Source organism: Dama dama, chromosome 5 (genome assembly GCF_033118175.1).
Source record: "Dama dama isolate Ldn47 chromosome 5, ASM3311817v1, whole genome shotgun sequence".
Taxonomy (NCBI): Eukaryota; Metazoa; Chordata; class Mammalia; order Artiodactyla; family Cervidae; genus Dama; species Dama dama.
This window is the reverse complement of record NC_083685.1, coordinates 81,211,075-81,232,137: the sequence shown is the minus strand read 5'-3', so window position 1 is coordinate 81,232,137 and position 21,063 is coordinate 81,211,075. Positions and strand designations below refer to the sequence as shown.

Here is a 21,063-nt window from a genome sequence, read left to right as displayed (position 1 = left end):
GAGTCGAAGTTCTAAGGGCATATATATGTAAACACACTTTGCAAAAATAAAACTAACATCACATTATATGTATTTTTTTGTTCTGCTTTTTTCAATGTAGTATTTTGTAGCCTTTATTTCAATTCATTCATTTAGACATGCCTTGTTCTTTTTAGTAGCTGCATAGTTTTCTACCATATATGAGCCATAACTCCTTTTTTTTTCTCCATAACTTCTTATATGTACCTAAAGAGTGAATTAATTCTATGAAGCTGGTTATTAAAATTCTTAGTCCATAACCTTCTTTGTCTCCTTGTTAAAGGCAACTGTCTCTCAAAACTCCTTTGTTCTTTCTGTTATTGTTTTTATCTATTTATTGCCATTTGTAGATTTTTTATTTATTTATGACCTATTTACTGCCCACCATGGAGGGTTAGGATTTAGCTTTTTTCTAACACTGGACCCTAAGCCCTGAAATACCCTCTGTCTCCTTATCCTTCTGATACAGTAGTAAGTGTCATCATTGGGTTAAAGCGATACTCAGTTTTATACTATCATGATCAAGTAAATGCTATTCACAGCTGAGCAACAGAGCATCCTATGATTACTTTTCCCTTCCTGTATAATTTTTTTTGTTTTCTTTGGAGTTAATGATTGCCTTGTTTTCTTGTTTGCTTAGTTTTTCTATGTACCTGTCAGTTATTCAGCCCTGTTTCACTACTTGTCTGAACTGTTTTTTCTTGGTATCAGGCATACCTTGTTTTATTGCACTTTGCAGATATTGTGTTCTTTGGCAGATTGGAGGTTTGTGGCCACCCTTCATCTAGCAAATCTGTTGGCACCATTTTTCCAGCGGCGTTTGCTCACTTCACATCTCTGTGGCATGTTTTGGCAATTCTCACAGTATTTCACACCTTCTTCTTATTATATTTGTTATGGTGATCTGTAATCTTTGATATTACTATTTTTTTTAATGTCATCATGTTTTGTTTTTTTTTTAAAAAAAAACCTATTTATTTATTTTGGCTGTGTTGGACCTGTGTTGCTGCGTACAGGCTTTCTCTAGTTGTGGCGGCAGAGGCTCCTCTCTAGCTGTGGTGCCCGGGCTTCTCATTGCAGTGACTCCTCTTGTTGTGGAGCACGGGCCCTACATTGTGGGCTCAGGAGTTGCAGCTCACAGGCTCAGCTACCTTGCAGCATGTGGGATCCTTCCAGACCAGGGATCAGCAGGTGGACTCTCAACCTGGACCACCAGGACAGTCCCTTTGACGTTACTATTGAAAAACAACTTTCAAGTTAAAAATAAAGATTATAACTTGAAAGTTCAGATGACAGTATTTTTTAGCACTAATAAAGTACTTTTAAGTTACAGTCTATATGCTGTTTTTTTTTTAGAAACAGTGCTATTGCACAATTGATAGATTACAGTATAAACATAACCTTTATATGCTCTGGGAAATGAAAAAATATTGGTGTGACATGCTTTGTTGGGATTGTTGTTCAGTCTCTCAGTAGTGTCTGACACTTTCGACCCCATGGACTGCAGCACACCAGGCTCTCCTGTCCTTCACCATCTCCTGGAGCTTGCTCAAACCCACGTCCATTGAGTCGGTGATGCCATCCAACCGTCTCGTCCTCTGTCATCCCCTTCTGCTCCTGCCCTCAATCTTTCCCAGCATCAGGGTCTTTTCCAATGAGTCAGCTCTTCGCATTAGGTGGCCAGAGTATTGGAGCTTCAGCTTCAGCATCAGTCCTTCCAATGAATATTCAGGACTGATTTCCTTTAGGATGGACTGGTTGGATCTTCTTGCAGAGGAGAAGTCTCCGGGGACTCTCAACAGTCTTCCCTGACATCACAGTTCAAAAGCATCAGTTCTTCGGCACTCAGCCTTCTTTATGGTCCAACTGTCACATTCATACATGACTACTGGACAAATGATAGCTTAGACTATATGGACCTTTGTCAGTCAAGTAATGTCTCTGCTTTTTAATATGCTGTCTAGGTTTGCCATAGTTTATCTTCCAAGGAGCAAGTGTCTTTTAATTTGGGATAATTGACTTTATTGTGGTGGTTGGAACCAAGCATGCAAAATCTCCAAGGTCTGCCTGTATTCAAATATTCTATCAGTTTCATCTTCCTAGAGAAATCTTTACCAGAGCCTTCTGACCTGCTTCAGTCTAGTTTTTTTTTTTTGCCCTCTAGCCCATGTATGTCTGTCATACTGGATATTCTATTTGCTTATCTGCTGTGTTAGATATTCTGCTCAGAGGGTTTAGCCAAAGCCCTAGTGATCTTGATCACCAGTCCAGGTTGGATGCATGAGACAAGTGCTCCGGGCTGGTGCACTGGGAAGACCCAGAGGGATCAGATGGGGAGGGAGGCAGGAGCCGGGATCAGCATGGGGAACACATGTAAATCCATGGCTGATTCATGTCAATGTATAGCAAAAACCACTACAATATTGTAAAGTAATTAGTCTCCAACTAATAAAAATAAATGAAAAACAAACAAACAAAAAAACAAAGCCCTAGTGTTCTTAAGAGGCGCGAGGGACCATGGTTATCCTGGGTTTCACCTGATCTCTCTAGTTTCGGTATGTACCATGCCCTTACCTCTACCTGGTGTTCTGAGACTATAGACACTCAATCCTGTCCTCTCCAGAAAGCTAACCTTTAGTTTCCTGGTAGGATAGGAAAGAGGCAGTCGTCATGACTAACAGACAAGTTTAGCAACATTCCTTGAGCAGGAGTCAAAGGGAGATGTGCTTCACATGGTTGCAAAGCCAGTTAAGAGCCAATGACTTAGCCATACTAGATGCTGTGAACTTGTGTCTCCTTGTGGTTTCAATCAAGATTTTCCTAATGACAGTGATGTCGAGCATCTTTTCATGTGGTTATTAGCCATTTGTTTATCTTCTTTGGTGAAATGTTTGTTCAAACATCTTTCCAGATTTTTAAGCTGGCCTGTTTTTCAGTATGCAGTAGTTTTTTTGTCTGAAATTTCTTTTGCTGGAAATCAGACTTACCGCACACTGAAATTTTTCCCTATCTTATGTATAATTTAAGAGTATTTTCTTAATATTTCCCTTTGACTAGTCAGTTTTCAATCCTATTTTTGCTTTGCATTTCTACTTCCCTTAACGTTTTTCTATCTATGTTGTTTGTTTATTCACAGAGACATGTAGAATGAAGTTCACTCTTTCTAGGTGGATAGTTCCATGAGTTTTGACATACTTAATACCATGTAACCATCACCACAATTGAGACAGAGTATTTCCACGCTCCAAAAAGTCTCTTCACACTCCTTTGTAGACAGTCTCTTTTCTCCACCCCAATCCGCTAGCAACTGTTGATCTGAATTTTATTCCTATGGTTTTGCCTTTTCTAGATGGTCCTGTTAGTTCAATTCAGACTCTCAGTGGTATCCGACTCTTTGCGACCCCATGGACTGCAGCACGCCAGGCTTCCCTGTCCATCACCAACTCTCAAAGCTTACTCAGATTCATGTCCATCGAGTCGGTGATGCCATCCAACCATCTCATCCTCTGCTGTCCCCTTCTCCTCCTGCCTTCAATCTTTCCCAGCATCAGGGTCTTTTCCAATGAGTCAGTTCTTCGCATCAGGTGGCCAAAGTATTGGAGTTTCAGCGTTAGCATCAGTCCTTCCAGTGAATATTCAGGACTGATTTCCTTTAGGATGGACTGGTTGGATCTCCTTGTAGTCCAAGGGACTCTCAAGAGTCTTCTCCAACTCCACAGTTCAAAAGCATCAATTCTTTGGCGCTCAGCTTTCTTTATAGTCCAACTCTCACATCCATACATGACCACTGGAAAAACCATAGCTTAAGAGTATATGGACCTTTGTTGTCAAAGTAATGTCTCTGCTTTTTAATGTGCTGTCTAGGTTGGCTGTAGCTTTTCTTCCAAGAAGCAAGTGTCTTTTAATTTCATGGCTGCAGTCACCATCTGCAGTGATTTTGAAGCCCAGGAAAGTCCTATAAATGGACTCAAACAGTACGTAACCTTTTGAGTCAAACTTGCTTCACTTAGCATCATGCCTCTGAGATTTATCCATAGTCAGTTTCTTTTTATTGCAGTGTAGAATTCCATCCTTTGTAGCTGCCATCCTTTAATATTCAGTGAAGAGTTATTTCATGCCTGTCTCAGAATTGAATAGTTTGAATTACTTTAGGTCAACCAGATAAGAATGTTTAAATTTTTAGCAGAATGCCACCCCCACAACTTGTACTTATCAAATGGAAATTTCTATAAAATACTACATATATCATCTTACATTTTTCTGTTCTTGGTCAAGGCCATTCGTAAAATCTCGTTTTTTTTTTCTTTTGGTAGGTATTGATTGGCAGGTTCGGCCACCTTTATCAGGACTTCCTCCTCTTGGTAAAATGTCTGTCAACAAAGAGACGCATTTTAACACTTCCATCGCTAACTTGGTCATCCTTCGTGGGAAAGATGTACACAGTGCGGATGTGGGTGAGCAAAGTTAAGGTGAAAATTAAAATGCACATTTTGAAGATGTTCATGGTACACATGATTTTTCTTTTTTTTAAAAAGAAGTCCCTGAACTTATTCTTTTGGCCTCACCACGTGGCTTGTGGGATCTTTAGTTCCCTGGCCACGGATCGAACCCACACCCTTGGCAGTGAGAGCTCACAGCCCTAACCACTGAACCACCAGGGAATTCCCCCCAAATTTATTCTTTTTTTTTTTCCCCTATATCTCTTGGAATTTTTTTTAAAATTAATTTTTATTGGAGTATAGTTTCTTTACAATGTTAGTTTTAGATATGCAGAAAAGTGAATCGGCCTTCCATACATACCCTCTTTTTTTGGATTTCCTTCCCCTTTAGGTCACTGCAGAGCATTGAAGAGAGTTCTCTGTGCTGTACGTATGTTCTCACCAGTTATATGTCAATGCCAGTCCCCCAAATTCATTCTTTTAAAGAAAGGAAAAATAAAAACTCTGTTGTAGTAGCAAAACGTAACCCCTGTACCAGTATGTGACCAGACAGCAAAATGGAAGTGGTATAAATAAGAGACAAGTTTTAATTCTTTCTTCCTGAATCTGGCTGCTTTGTCATTCTCACCTCGTGGCTTCAAGCTTAGTCTGAGACATCTGTTAGAGCTTCAGCCATCAGATCACGTAGGAATAAGCAAAGAAGGGCAGGCCTGGTCCTGCAAGGGTCACACCCCACACTTGTGTTTATATCCCTTCGACTGAGTTGGACATGACTTGGTATGGCTTGGTACGGCATGGTGGGAGCTGTGATATAAAGAACATCAGGCTCATCCTGTGTGGTTCTTTAGTCCCCCAGTTGTGTCTGACTTTTTGTGATCCCATAGACTGTAGCCCACCAGGCTCCTCTGTCCCTGGGATTTCCCAGGCTAGAATGCTGGGGTGGGTCGCCATTCCCTTCTCCAGGGGATCTTCCCAAACCAGGGGTCGAACCAGTGTCTCCTATGTCTCCTCCACTGGGAGGCAGATTCCCTACCACTGAGCCACGAGGGAAGCCCCTATAATACCCTTAACTAAAAAACCGGTAATAATTAAGAAGAGATTGTTTCAAGTCAATCAGATGGGCTACTTTCTTCATATTCTTCATTTTAGATTTTAAAATAAGAATTAATAAAAGGACATGTAAAGTAATTAACTTTTAAAGATTTGCCCACAGGAAATGATGTAGGTACATGGAGGTGTTCTTTCAAAGATACTCATTGCAGTATCTTTCACACTGACAGAAATGTGGGAACAACTAAATGCCCAGCAGTAGGAAATGTGTTAAGTAAATGATGATATGTTCATAGAAGCTTTTAAAAATATGAGTGATATTTATTGACATGGAAAAGAGGTTCACAACATATTGGTGGATGAAAAATGCAAATCATATAAGAGCATGCATGTAAAATTCCAGTATAAGCGAGGGTCAGCAGACTGTTCATAGTCATTATTTCTGGGTGGTGACATTTTAGCTGTTGAGTTGACTTAAATTTTCTTCTTAATACTTTTCTGAACAGTGTGATTTTTTTAAATGATGATGAACATGGATCATTTATCCAAAAGCAATATAAAAAGCTAGTTTTAAAAGGCAATACAAAAGACTTCTGGTGAAATGGAAAAGAAAGTATCTTTTTATTAATTTGTTGCCAAAATTGATGATTTGTGATATAAACAATGGCTTGTTGTTTTACTCTAGGAGCATTTAAAGATCCAGCTCTCTATACTTCCTGGTTAGAGCCTGTTCATGCTTTCAATGTGTGGAAAACCCAGCGAGCCTTTAGGAAATATGAGAAATCTGCAGCCTTGGTCAGCAATAGCCAGTCCTTAGTAAAACCACTTGATATGATTGTGGGTAAAGCATGGAATATGTTTGCTTCAAGGTAAGTACAAAAGAAATCTACAAACCTTTCCTAACCTTAGGTAGATAACTGCTAGGCAGATTCTGGAGTGTCTTAGCCTGTTTGGGCTGCTATAACAAAAATAGCATAAAGTGGGTGGCTTATAAACCACAAAAGTTTATTTCTGAAGGCTGGGAAGTCCAAGATTAAGGTCCCGGCAGATCTGATGTCCAGTGACCCACTTCGTGGTTTATAGATGATGTCTTTTTGCCGTGTCCTCAGCTGGCAGCAGAGGCAAAGGAGCTCCATGGGCCTCTCACTGCATTCACGAGGGCTCCACTGTGGTGACCGAATCTCAGTCCCAAAGGCCTTACCTCCTAATATCAGTACCTTGAGAGTTAGGATTGCAATGTGTAAATTTGGGGGGAACACATTCAGTCTGTGCCATGGAGTAAGCACTTTGTAGGTATGAAACTTTGAACATGTTCTTCTGGCTTCGTTTCCTTTCCTGTACGATGGAGCCAAAAGACAGGATATACGTGGTGAAGATTAAAATGAGATAAAAATGTAAAAAAAACACCTAGTCCAGTGCCTGACTAGTAAATGCCCAAGAACTGTTCCATAGTATTTTTCCAAAATAAGATCCTTGAGAATGGAAGAGATCCTTATCTTGCTCAGTAAGAAGGATATAGCAAGTTCAGCTCCACCTGATACTATGAAATGTCTGCTTGGTGTGAAGAATGTGTTAGCGGGTTCCCTGACCTCTGCCACAGTTACTTAATGTGAGAGCAGAACTCCTCAGATGACTGGATAAGCCTGTACTTTGGCCAGGATTCCCAAGGGTCTCCCCTCCTGTGCATGGCCATTCCCCAAACCCCAGCTCCTCAGGACTATGCACTTTCTGTATAGTTCTGGTCTAGTTCCCGTCCCACTGCCAGTAAATGGTAGCAGCTGTTTTCACCAATGAATTCATGTCTGCCCTTGACATTCTTTTTAATATGATTTCTCCTTCTGCAGAACATTTTGAGGGGCTGGGGCTATTAACAGGATCACCTGGCATAAGTGCAAATTAAGTGTTGTCTGAAAAAACACTCAGGAGGCTTCATTTCATTCCTAGAACTGGATCCGTATGTCTCTCCAGTTTTACACCTTAGATAAGACTTCCCAGGCACTTCTTAAGAGTTTATACTGAACCCAGTCATCTCCTCTAGGGTGTTGAATATGTGCTGGGTAGACACCCAAATCTGAACACGCTTTTTTTTCCCTATGTGCTGTCTTTTTTTTTTTTTAGCTACACCTGGCAGCTTGCAGGTTTCTTAATAATAGTTCCCCAGCCAGGGATTAAATGCAGGCCCTGGCTCTGAGTCCTAACCACTGACATGCGTGCATCCGTGCCCAGTCCTGTCCAATTCTTCATGACCTCAGGGACTGTAGCCCACCAGGCTCCTCTGTCCATGGGATTTTCCCGACAAAAATACTGGAGCAGATTGCTATTTCCTCCTCCAGGGAATCTTCCCAGCCTAGGGATCTAACTCATGTCTCTTGCATCTCCTGCATTGACAGGCAGACTTTTTACCATTGAGTCAACTGGGAAGCTGCCCTAACCACTGGACCGCCAGGGAATTCCCCTCCTATGTGCCTTTTATTGTCACTCTCTTGAATATACGGAGCTTGACATAAACTTTGAAAGTTTGCTAACTTTTGGAGTAAACATTGAAGCAAAGATAAGTCTTTTAAGAGAGTTTGCCATGTTCAGATGTTCATGAGCTACGAAAGGTTTATTATTTGATTTTGAATTATTCAGTTGCCTGAGATTTTTATTTCATATTTTCTGTTTCTTTCACCAGAGCCTACCTTCATCAGTACACAAAATTTGGAATTGAAGAAGAGGATTTTTTGGACAGTTTCACGTTGTTAGAACAGGTTATTGCTAGTTACTGCAACCTCTGATTTTGAACCAAGGGGAAAAATTACCTTAAGTCAATTTTGGACTAAAATACTTGCAATACTACTTTCTCTATAAGGTTTTAAAATTCCAGTCTGCTAATGCTACAGAGTCAAATGCTGATTCCTTCTTCATACTATAGCCACAGAAAAGGAGGAAAACCTTTCATGTTTTCAATTAAAACATCTACTTGATATTTTCCTTTGTAAGAAAAAAAATTGGTGCTTCTTTAAAGAACTTTGGGAACACTTTGCTGAGATGTTACAACTTTGAAACTATCAGAAAAGGAAACTTCCCTCTTTATTCCAAAAAGCATTCACTAAATATGAGCTAAACTTGCGTAGCACAATTTTAAGTTAAGAAATTGCAATTCTGTATTTATATTCATCTTTGAAATGAATGTTTTGGACCACAAGAGGGAGCTGTTGTCAAATGCTATGATGTGAACGTCTCTGAATATTTTATTCGATAACAGGGTAAGATTTTCCACTTTAAGCAGCTATTTAAAAATAAATGTCAGTATTTTGTTAATAAATGTATCATGCTTAAGTACAAAAAGTAAATAAGCAACTGTTTACTTGGTTTGCTTTTCTGAAATTGGGCATCAGAAAATATTTTCTTTTACATCCTAGAATGCCAGAGCAGAAATCGATTTTGCTCAGTGTTTTAAAAGTACTGACAGGTATTTAGCTGGTGTGGAAGAAGGTTAATTGTAAGGTAATATACATCAAAGTATATTCTTTTCAGTAAAAGGGGTGAGAGCTTTCACCAAAATGTCACTAAGTTGATAAAATTTATCACCAAGGAAATACTAATATATTACTATTGCTAATCACTCAGTCGTGTCCGACTCTTTGCAGCCCCACAGACTGTGGCCCTCCAGGCTCCTCTGTCCATGTGATTCTCCAGGCAAGAATACTGGAGTGGGTTGCCATTCCCTTCTCCAGGGGAATCTTCCCAACCCAGGGATCAAACCCGAGTTTCCTGATTGCAGGCAGATTCTTAACCATCTGAGCTACAAGGAAATACTGTGCTAGATGAACTTGACACATATAGATGTTGGCCTCATTTAGGACAAAACACATTTGGAAGTTGGCAGCTGAGTTTGAGGGGAATGGCTTATTTCAATAAAACACATCACATGCAATGTGTTAACAAATGTAAAATGGGAAACAAATAGGAACACTTGCCCTTTCTGCCAAGTCTACCAGTGGTGACTTATTTTTATATGGAAAAATGACAGTTCACAGATTCACTGGTTTCTTCCTTCTCTTTCCATATGGAAATGATTACCTTTTTGCTGTTTTTCTTATCAACTGTTGCTATGATTTAAAATACTGAACCATATCTTATTTCGAAGGAATGTAAAAAGTGGTCTCTTCATCTGCTAAAAGGCACACCCACTGCTGTGTTTTGTTAACCAAGAGTACTTAAAAATAATTAGATCATAATTTTTACAAGATAAAGTTAAAAGTAATAATTTAGCATTGCAGAGATCCCAAACACTGAAACAGTTTCCCAAACCAAACCAGCCTTAATGAAGCTCTATAATTGAATTACCTCAGTAGGGGGTAAGCTGGTTCTGAGGAACTTTGCCAAGTTAAGCTTAAAGAAAGTCATAAGTTGAAATCATTTTATATTTGAGAAAAGAAAGCATAAAGTACCAGTGGGAACAAATGTATTTCTAATTTGCCAACTCATGGACTCAATAGCAGGTGACTATTGGAGGTTAACTCCAATTAGAGCCCTGGGTTCACTCATTTATGTGAGTTGAACTTTTTTTATGTACATTATTTTTTAATAAACAACTGCATTATTTGGTAGGTGTGGATACCTAAATATGTGTGAAATTGTTTTAAATGTTTACATGAACAATTTTTTTTCTTATCTAGTTTGAATAATGTAAAGTTTTTGCTATTAGAGTTGTGATAACTTAAAAATGAACCAAAAAGTTGATGCCAGAGCTTCAAAATAAGGGCTGGTATTAGAAAGGTCTGGAGGAGGGCATGGCAGCCCACTCCAGGATTCCTGCCTGGCGAGTCCCATGGACAGAGGAGCCTGGTGGGCTGCAGTCCATGGAGTTGCAAAAGAGTCAGACACCACTTAGCGACTAAACAACAACAAAATGACCAATCAGCTAAGTCAACGATGGAATCATAACTTCCTGGGCAGAGACATCCACAAGCTCCAAATATGTAATTTCTTTTTTAAAGAAATATTTATTTATTCATTTGGCTGAACTGGATCTTAGCTCTGCTGCTCAGGATCTTCAATCTTTGTTGTGGCTTGCAGAATTTTAGTTGCAGCGTGAGGGATCTAGTTCCCTGACCAGGAATAGAACCTGGGCCCCCTGCACTGGGGAGTGACGAGTTTTAGCCACCAGACCACGAGGGAAGTCCCTGAACATGTAATTTCTTAGATTACTGAGTAACTGATATACTATGTGTCACTCAGACATCATCCCACAGAGCCAAGAGGTACCCCTGTAGGCAGTGAGTGCAGTATAAAGTCAGGCCTACTTCTTATTTTAATCAAGCCTTTTCACTCTTCTCCATTTGTGCTTTTCTTAAGAACTAACTCTTTGACACAGATGTACAGAACAGGCGTTTAGACTCTGTGGGAGAAGGCGAGGGTGGGATGATCTGAGAGAACAGCATTGAAACAAGTATACTATCAAGGGTGAAACAGATCACCAGCCCAAGTTGGATGCATGAGACAAGTGCTCAGGGCTGGTGCACTGGGAAGACCCAGAGGGATGGAGTGGAGAGGAGGGTGGGAGGGGGGGATCGGGATGGGGAACACATGTAAATCCATGGCTGATTCATGTCAATATATGGCAAGAACCACTACAATGTTGTAAAGTAATTAGCCTCCAACTAATAAAAATAAATGGGGGAGAAAAAAAAAGAACTAACTCTTTAAGCAGGAGAACCTGTTTCTTCCCATTCATTCTCTCTTGCTTCGATCTTTGAGGGCTCCCCCACAACACCTTACCAATATTAGCAACACCTTTCTCTCTTCTTTAACCTGTCCCTCAGAACTCAGGAAGTGTGCCCACCGTTCACTGCTTTCAGTCCATTCATTCATCCAGCCAGTATCCATTCAGTGCCAGGCACTGCACAAATGTTAAGGATATGTGGACCAATACCACAAAGTCTAAATGAAGAAGCTTACAATGTAGCTAAGTCTCTTTCCATATCTGGAGCTACAATTCTAGCTTCCTAATTATTGCTTACTATTTTGCCCAGGGCTTCCCAGGTGGCTCAGTGGTAAAGAATCCACCAGTGCAGGACATGCAGGAGACACGGGTTTGATCCCTGGGCCGGGAAGATCCCCTGGAGGAGGAACTGGCAACCCACTCCAGTATTCTTGCCTGGGAAATCCCATGGACAGAGGAGCCTGGCGGGCTACAGTGCACGGGGTCACAGAGTCAGACACGACTGAGCGACCGAGAACACAGCACACAAACATCTTTCCCATGTCCACATTCAGTTTTTTTTTTCTTTAAACAGGGAAGCTGTGGTACAAGGTAAAGAACAATGAACCGGGACCGCCAGTCTAGGCTTTTGGTTTGTCTGGAACATCTCCTCACTGGCGCTGTAGACTGCTCTGCAGTGTACATACCAGTGATTCTTCTCCTGACCACCATGTTTATCACACTTGCATTCCTGTCCAAATTTTGTCTTAAAACATGCTCCATATGTTCCCATCCTGCTATTCTCTCCCCATGAGCCCAGGGTTTGGCAGCCAACCCTTTCTTGTACTTCCACCTACCTTCCAAATATGGTTTTGTCCACCAACTTGTCATTTTTGGCAAATAATAACAGTTATTTAAGAGAGATTTGCTCATCTATATCAATCACATTGTTTCCTATGGGTTTTAGGAATGTGAGCGTAAAAAATCTGGCTTTATATTTTTAACTAGATATCTTCTTATTCCTACACTCTGAAATGTCTCAGATGAAGCAATGTCAGCCTTATTAGTAAATGAAATCCCATGTCCCACTAGCAGGAATGTTAAGAAAAACAATGTAAATATTTTAAGTTTCCAGAGAACACAGTGTCAGGTCAGTGTTGGAGAAGATATGGCTTCAAGGGAGAGGAGGGAAAAGATAGAAGAGCCTAATCATTTAGGCTCTAGGGAGCAAGTGATGCAAAAAAGAGATGAAAAGGAAGGTCAGAGAACTGATGATGATGATCCCAAAGAACTGCTAATAGTTTACAAGCGTTTAAAAAAGACTCGATGGTTTTCGAATTACGGATTTTACCTAATGATAAAGAAAAAAATTCCAAGAATAACTTACACAAATAGCATAGGGAGTTCCCTGATGGTCCAGTGGTTAGGACTCTGCACTTTTGCAGGCAAAGGGCCTGGGTTCAACCCCTGGTCGGGGGATTAAGGGCCTGGAAGCCACAGCAGTGCAGCCAAAAGAAAAAAAGAACAGTATGAAGAGAAACAGCAAGCTAAACTACGTGTCACTTAGCAAATAATCCTGTCTTACTTGAATTTATTTCCTTTGCCAATGATGGAGCCAATACAATGGACACTTTCATGGTTTCTCTTGTCCTATTTGGGTTTAATTATTTACATGGTAAGTACACAAAAACTCAGGTTTTCGCGTGATCTTTTTTTCCAACATTTGCTGTCCAATAAGATAGCCATTAGACACATGTGGTTAGTAAGTATAAAATACATGCTGGATTTTGAAGATAATATTAGTAAAATCATGTAAAGGATTAATATTTTAAACTGTGTAAATGATATTTTGGACACAATAGGTTAAATAAATTATCCAAATTGGTATAATACCTGTTTCTTTTTATATTTTATTCTTTCCATATTTTAAAGTGCAGGTACTAAAATTTTAAAAATTAGATATTTGGCTTGCATAATATTTCTGTTGGAGAGGGCTATTCTAGACATTGCAGGAGCAAAATCCTGGGAATTGTAGAAACTGGAGTTGAACAAAGCTTGTCCTTACTAGGTGAGAGTTCATGGGAACAAGATAGGAAGAGAAACATGACAGGAGGCAGAAAGGTGGGAATTTCCTTTTCTAAAAAAGAGGCCTTTGCTTAAGCTCGACTCATGTGACCAGCATGAAAGAGGCAGGATATGAGCTTAATTCAACAAACATCCATCGAACACCTGCAAGGGAAGACTGTGCAAAGATGAGGAAATTTTAAAATGAGGTAAACCTGCCTCCTCCCCTTACGGAGTTCACCATTTGGTGTATTTCTTGCTGCCCAATCTATGCCTGGCTCATGTAGATACTCTCTGTTTACTGAACAGAGTATAATACAAATGTCTAACAAACTCTGGAAGAGATGTAAAGCTGCAAAACTACAGACAAACAATAAAACCCATTAAAGGTCCCATATTAGCAACAGATCTCACAGCTATTAGATGCAACTAAGGACCTGGAAATAGAATTGCAAATATTTTGTTTCTGAAGTCATCTTATATCAGTAGAAGCCACTTAAGGCAATATAAATTCAAACACCATATTAAGAGAGTGAAAAAGTGCCTTGGCTTGCAAGTCCTGGTCTAAAATCTAAATTCCATCTCTGAGCTCCTGTATGTGCATGCTCACTTCAGTCATGTCCATCTCTTTGCAACTCTGTGGGCTGTAGCTCACACAGGCTCATCTGTCCATGGGATTCTACAGGCAAGAATGCTGGAGTGAGTTGCCATGCCCTCCTCCAGGGGATCTTCCCAACCCAGGGATTGAACACAGGTCTCCCACACTGCAGGTGAATTGTTTACCATCTGAGCCACCAGGAAAGCCCAAGAATACTGAAGTGGGTGGCCTATCCATTCTCCAGGGGATCTTCCCAAGCCAGGAATCGAACCAGGGTCTCCTGCATTGGCTAGTAGATTCTTAATCACTGGACCACCAGGGATGTCTCCCTTGCATTTTTTTTTTTTTAAACAAAGTTATAAACATCCAACACAAACATAAAATAACTCAAATTATTTTTAAAAGGATGTTAATACCTGGAGATAGTTTGAAGAACAGACGGATAAGTCAAACGAATCAGAAGCCAGCAACAAGGGGTGGAAGTAGTAATTGGCCTCATCATTCTGAACTATCACAGAAATAGGGAGTAGGAATGCCAGGATGTCCCAGGTTGAGTCAGGCACAGAGGAGGGAGAAATGAAAGACTTTGGGGTCCTATTGTCTCACCATGTTCTTCTAACGAACACTGCCCACTGGATGGGAGGCTAGTAAATATATCAAACACAAAGTCTGGGAGCAGCCTGAAAAAAAAAACTGTATAAAGTCAGAAATCATTTATGTATGAAAGAATCTTTTATCTCCTCCTTGCAGAGACCAGGCATGTCTTTTATGCTCAGATTCTTTTTTTTTTTTTTTTTAATGCTCAGATTCTTTATGTTTGAAGAAGGACATGCAGAACATCTGCAAATTTTGATCTTACATTTTTCTACAAGTCCTGTTTTGCAGCTTCCTTTGTCTTCTAAAATTGTGCAAAGCACTTGCACACCCATGCTTTTACCAGATAGGTATCTCATTTCATCTGCTTCCCTCCAAAAGCCAGGAACAGTCACACCCCCAATTCTCCCAGGCTTCAAAAACTGTGCACCCTCCTGAGAGCGGAATACTCAAGTTCTGTGCCCCTCTTCTCTACCCAAGGATTATGACACAGTAAATCTCTCCTTCTGAACTCTGGTGCTCCCGGTGAGTGGTATGACTGTGGTCATATGTCATTGATTCTGAACTCCTACCCAAGCCAACTTCAATAAGCATAACTCATTTACTGAAGCGTGTAAACAACCCCAGCACTGAAGCAGCCAAATGGAAAGCTGCCTTTACCACACGCTCTAGAAGGTGTAATAAAGCCATGATTCTGACTTTTTGGCTTGGCAGAGGCGGCTGGGAGGATGCCCTCCCGCTTACTTGGGAATACTAATGGCATCTGGGTTCTAGGTGGCTGCCACTGCTGTCTAGGCGCGCACTGCTGGAATCTTGGACTCTGGTAGAAATATACAGGAAATCACATTGCCAAACTTTTCTCCTTATAAAGACAGACGATCTCTCCAGGAATTACCATCCTCCCGGATCTAGGAGGGAGGAGCCACGGGGGAAGCCAGCAGGATACAACTGTGGGGAGGAATTTTAAAGCAGTTTCCTGTGGCTCCAAGGCCCAGTCACAGGGCCATTCTTTCACAATGGCGCCACATAGCATGGGGCTGCTTTGATGATCACCTACAGCAAAGTACAGTGGACATACCACTCTGCAACCACAGTCCCCAGCATTTTGGCACCAGGGACTGGTTCTCACGGAAGACAATTTTTCCGCGGATTGATGAGGTGGGGTTGAGGGGGTGGGGATAGTTTGGGGATGATTCAAGTGCATTTACACTTATTGTGCACTTTATTTCTGTTATTATTACGTCAGCTCCTCCTCAGATCATCAGATCCCAGAGGTTGGGGACCCCTGTTCTAGAGGATTCTCTGAAAAAGTCAAGTTTATTCCCTGACAGGGAGTGGTCTGTGGATGGCTCACTCACTAGGAATTGGGGAGTTGGGAAAACTGTATATATTCCTATACAAGGTCCCACTTTTCTATTGGTGTCTCCCCTTCATATGTTCAAAACAGAACAGTGACTCTCTCCCTCCAACTTGATCCTCCTCCTATTAATATATCCCTGGCTCAATGATCAATAATTATTGCTCAGAGTTCCCTGGTTCCTTCATGTTTACTCCATCTTTTACTTCCTCTTTACCTGGATTTTACTTAGGTAGCATCTCCTGCCTGCTTTGGATCTCCGCTAATGCTTCACCCAGGTTATCGCGATACATTCGGCAAACACTCAGCATGAACCTACCCTCTGCTTGGCTCTGAGCTTACAAAGGAGAACACAGCAGTGTCTGCCCTGCTGGGCTTCGGGGTCCAGTTGGAGGAGACAGTGAAGAGGAGGACACAGACCAACCACTGGGCTGGCCAGAAAGTTCCTTCAGGCGTTTTTGTACAGTCGTATGGGCAAACCCAGCCTTCCCTGGTGCTCTGGCGGTTGGGAACCTGCCTGCCAGTGCAGGAGGCACAGGTTCAGCCCCTGATCCGGGAAGAGTCCACGTGCTGTGGGCCGACCAAGCGCTTGAGCTGCGATGGCTGAGCCCGTGCTCTGCAACAAAGGAACAGTGCGGAGGCAAGCAGCCCCCCTCCCGCACCCAGACCGAGGCCACACCCGGCAGCAAGGCACCAGCACGGCCCAAGTTAAATAACAGCTTGTTAAAACAATGGGTAAGATAGTACATTACAAAAAATATGGGAAAACCCAAACCTACTTTTGGGCCAAGTCAATAGATGTGTATTTTATGTACGTACTTTAAAGGAAACAAAATGAAGCTAGGCAGAGAATAACAGAGGTTGAAGCTTTCTTGGTCTTGGGTCTTGTTTATTCTACCCACCCTCAACACAACCCCCTCACTGGTGCTTCCTGGTGTCTCTCCCGGGGCTTTCCCCTCACCCCACCTCACCCCACCCCTACTTGGAAATTCAAATGCCACACACATCGTCATGCAACCTTTTCTGACCCTTCCTGGTCAGCAATTCTCTTCCTCTTCCCAGTTTTTTTTTTTCTTAAGGCCTCCATCTTCCTCTACATTTGTAGTTAACTGCATATTTGCATAACCCCCACGAAGACTGTAAGCTCTTGAAGGGAGATCTCTTTTCAACACTTTGTCTCCTCCCTACTGTATCTTAAACCAGGAGAGATTAAAGTGAAAAAAAAAATCTTTTCCCCTCAATGTGGCTAATACTACTACTGGCCCTATTTCATAGGGTTGTTATGAAGATCAAATAAAACTCAAGATGTGACAGTGCTTCGAAAAAGAAAAAAGGTGTGTACCTTTGTACAGACTGCTTTGTAATCATAATCATAGCAAACATCATTCTGGAAACCTGCCCACACAGGATGGCTAAGAGTGGAGCTGCTACAGGGGCGCGCAAAGCAAAGAATGCTCATCTGGTTAAATACCAAACTCTCTGGGGCTATGGCCTTGATTTTCTGCTATCTCACTTTTCCCATCACCTACCTTGTGATCACAAGATGAAACAAGCAAGCAGACACTTGGACTTTTGCACTGGACTTTTCCAAGGAACTGAGTGGCTAAGAGCCAGCCAGAACACCTAGGTTTAATCCTTGCTCTACTTCCTTGCTGCCTCCAGCAAATCACTGAACTTCTCTGCCTTTATTTCCTCGTGGGGCTGTTGGAAGGATTTAATGATTAAATACAATAATGTAAAACGACACTGAAAGCCCTGCCTGGTACAAAGCAAGCAAGCAAGCAAGCAATCATGATCAAAGTCACCATAAATCCACTGTGCTTCCTGGTGCAGGGCACATCAGAGGAGGTCCCTGGGAGCCAAGCTTGACTGCTGCTGGTGTGGGGCTGTGTACAAGGAACACACTCTGGAGGGGACACGGGAGTGGAAGGGAGGCTGTGCAAAGGGCAGAAGGGAGAAGAGGCATCTCAAGAGTCTCAGGAGTGGGGCCAAACCACGTGAGGTTCGGTAGAGAAAGCTCAGCAGCTATAAGAGGCTTAGGACAGTCTTTCAAGTGAAAGCGATTCTCAAGACACTAGGAAGCGCCCTCAGAAATGAAAGGCAGAAAAAATCCTTCTCTCATCATTTTTGGCTTTCATCTTTTTAAGTTGTAAAAGGAGGTCGAGGACAACAGGGTTCTCTGATGACATGGAGCATTGGGCTTCAGCACTTCCTGCTGGGAGAACTGAACCCAAGCTGTTCTTTGCTGCCTGGTGAGGAGCCAGAGGAAGACAAGAGTAATCTGAACAGCCATTCCCCACCTTCGGGGAAAGGCGGAACCCATCCCTCTTTGCAAATCCCAAACTGCCTCACTCCACAAAAACAATTTTTCCCTCCGTCAGAAACAGACGGGGACACAATTAAGCAATGCTGTCGGGCTGGGTCAGTCACAAGTGGCCTGGAGGAAAAAGCTGCTCATGCTGTTCCCTAAAGGGGGATAAATGGCAACAAAGGGAAATGACGTTTGGAACTAGGTGGGGTGGGGGGGAGAGAAAAGTGGCCGGCAGAGGCCTCCTTGAATAAACAAGGCTTTTCCCCAAAGGGCTCTGGGTGGAAGGCCATCAAAGCAAGCTGTCCACACTCCTCCCTGGAAACTCAGAAGGCTGGGACTGTTAGCTTAGATAGGTGGCCCAGGGGTCCCTCTCAGCCAAGGATACCCAGAAAAAGCCAGAGCCTACCCCTCAAGAATTCAGGAATGTGGTTTCCAACGCAAACAGATCCTAACACTGCAGAAATACTGCTGGAGTGTGTCCAAGCCTTCCCTTTATGTCCTTTGAGTCATTTGGAAATGGTTAACAAGCGGGCTGAACACCTGGGCTGATTACCCCAGAAGGGGATTTCCAAACAGACCGTGTGCTGTAAAATCATCTCTTCCCTTCCCCAAGCAATTCAGCTCCACTTCGTCTCTGAGGTGTGCCCTGAAAGATGCCAAATTTTCTAACTCTGATTTGAGGCTTTACCGAGTTACAGCAGCAACTGCTGCTGACACAAAGGAACAAGGCGCCAAGTAACTCTGTGCTTTTTAAAAAGGTTTATTTTAAATTAAGAAGAGCAGATGTCCGATGCTTCAAAAAGCCACACATTTGTGGATTTGGCTGACAAAGCCTCTAAGTTGCGTTTCATTTCTGTTCCGAGACTCAGCCAGCCACTCAGAACTGACTCACTCTCTCTGGGCCACAGTTTGGGCCGGCATCCCAACTACAGAGTCTACTATCTCAGACCTCAAATGAATCCAGGGTGTATGGGGAGAGCGGGGGCCATGTAAAACAACTTTTTTTTTTTTTTTAGTAGCATCAACACCCACACAGCAAACCGTGGAAGGCTAGTAGGTCAAACAGAGTGAGCAAACAGCTGGCACCTGCCTGCCCCAGTGCCGCACAACTCTAAGGGCAATGAGTAAGCAGCTGTCCAGTGCAGGTTTTTGTTATAATCCCTCTTGTGAGTTCTGGTTCAGTATGCAAATACATGCAGGTTATCTGCTGCAGTTCAAGCCCTCATTCTCCAGGCAGAGACATTACCTCAAGTGACCTCTTGGCCCTGCTGGAAAGGGAGGGGCCAGGAGCCCCAGCCCCTGACTACCAGACACAAATGACTCCATTGCTTTTAGAATTTTGAAGAACATCATGTGCTCTCTTTTCTTGTTGTCTTTGAGAATAAAGGAACAAAACAGTTCACAGGCCGCAGTTCTGTGTAGCATTTCATTTACTATGTTTTGGGACTACCAAAGACGCTTTGATCATGCCAGTTAGAGGTGGAATGTTACTTGGCTTTCAAAAATGGCCACTAAAACTGCTTAGGTTGTCTTAACCTTTTGGGAGCACACTAATAACTATTTATCAATAGAATAAACCAATCTTGCGTTTTCCTTTTTTCTACTGTTTGGTTGTGTCGTGCGCCCTGTGGGATCTCCGTTCCCAACCAGGGATTGAACCCACGCCTCCTGCGGTGGGGGCATGTAGTCCCAACCGCCGGACTGCCAGGGAAGTCCCCCTCGTGTGTTTTTCTAACAGGAATGGGACTTTCAGGTCTATTGGGGAAGACCTGGCAGGCCACCAAATCAGAATTTCCTTTTACTGTTTAAAATCTCTTGATACTTAGCAAATCTCACTGGATATCATAGATGGAGTGTTACCAATAAAGTTATTAAAAGCTGACCATTCCCTTTTTCTTTATCTACCTTCTAGACTTTTTAGCATTAACTATCTTTATAACAAATTAGAAAATGTCAACATTTAAAGCTGGTAAGGTTAGACCCTGGTAGCTTAGATGGTAAAGAATCTGCCTGCAATGCAGGGGACCTGGGCTCAATCCCTGGGTCAGGAAGATGCCCTGGAGAAGGAAACGGCTACCCACTCCAGTATTCCTGCTTGGGGAATTCCATGGACGGAGGAGCCTAGCGGGCTCCAGTCCACAGGTTCGCAGAGTCAGACTCAACTAAGTGACCCTTCTTTTTCCAAGGTTAGACAAGAATTTACAGTTATTCATAGTAAATTTTGTGTATCTGTGCTTTGTACCTTAATTAGACTAGTTCCCTCCCCCCCCCCCCCAACCTTTTGATAGGTAAGAAGCGGATTTACTTAGAGATGCACATCACAGACAATGCAGTCAGTCTCAAAAGGCGAGAGCTGCCATGGGAGAAACACACTCCAAGCCAAAGTGTGGGCCATCTCAGAAGACGAGACCTGGAGGCCTATTTCTAGATTTGAGAAGGTTTTGATCTATTTCTAGATTTGAGAAGGTATTACTAATCAAGTCACTAGTTCATTAATTTCTGCTTTTCTCTATTAATTTGTATACTGGATTTAGTTACTAAGTTTTTTAGACAGAGCATATTTACTCCCAAACAAGGGGACATATACAGACAGCATTTAAAATCCTATTTTTTAAGTGAGCGAATGCACTGTTGTAAAATTCTCACATGTGTAGCAAACACTGTCTTTGATGAATTAAAAAATTGCTAACATACTAACATTAACAGCTTCTTTACATTTTATCTGATGTAATCCTTAGGACAACCGGGCTATATATAATCTCTATTTTTATAGATGAAATCAAGGCTGAGTTAAAAAACTTTCTCCAGGTCACATTATGTTAGAGGCAGAAATCTAAACCACTGTTAACAGACTAAGCACGTGGGTTTCAAAGCATATGGAAAGGTTTTTTGATGCTAAAAAGATTGGGGACTCATGAGTTCTTTACATATGGGTCAGTCAAA

General features: G+C 42.0%; 1 protein-coding gene and 1 long non-coding RNA gene across 11 annotated transcripts in view; one reads left to right on the top strand and one right to left on the bottom strand.

Annotated features, from left to right (window-relative positions):
- TUBD1 (tubulin delta 1) overlaps positions 1 to 15,723 on the top strand; it is a 29,412-nt gene extending 13,689 nt beyond the window's left edge. For 5 of the 10 annotated variants that reach the window (XM_061142675.1, XM_061142676.1, XM_061142669.1 and 2 more), the window contains exons 7-9: positions 4,332 to 4,472; positions 6,193 to 6,376; positions 8,182 to 11,040. In XM_061142675.1, the coding sequence (XP_060998658.1) occupies positions 4,332 to 4,472; positions 6,193 to 6,376; positions 8,182 to 8,284 (428 nt within the window). In that variant the 3' untranslated portion in view covers positions 8,285 to 11,040. Of the gene's footprint in view, positions 1 to 4,331; positions 4,488 to 6,192; positions 6,377 to 8,181 lie in introns of those variants that run through there. The other 5 variants (XM_061142672.1, XM_061142673.1, XM_061142670.1 and 2 more) reach the window with 4 other exon arrangements.
- Positions 4,035 to 20,364, bottom strand: LOC133056857 (uncharacterized). The gene is made up of 4 exons (XR_009692921.1): positions 17,339 to 20,364; positions 4,819 to 4,934; positions 4,273 to 4,388; positions 4,035 to 4,136 (listed from the first exon to the last, which is right to left on the bottom strand). It is a non-coding gene; the product is annotated as an uncharacterized LOC133056857 (long non-coding RNA).
- Between the last annotated feature and the right edge of the window lie 699 nt (positions 20,365 to 21,063).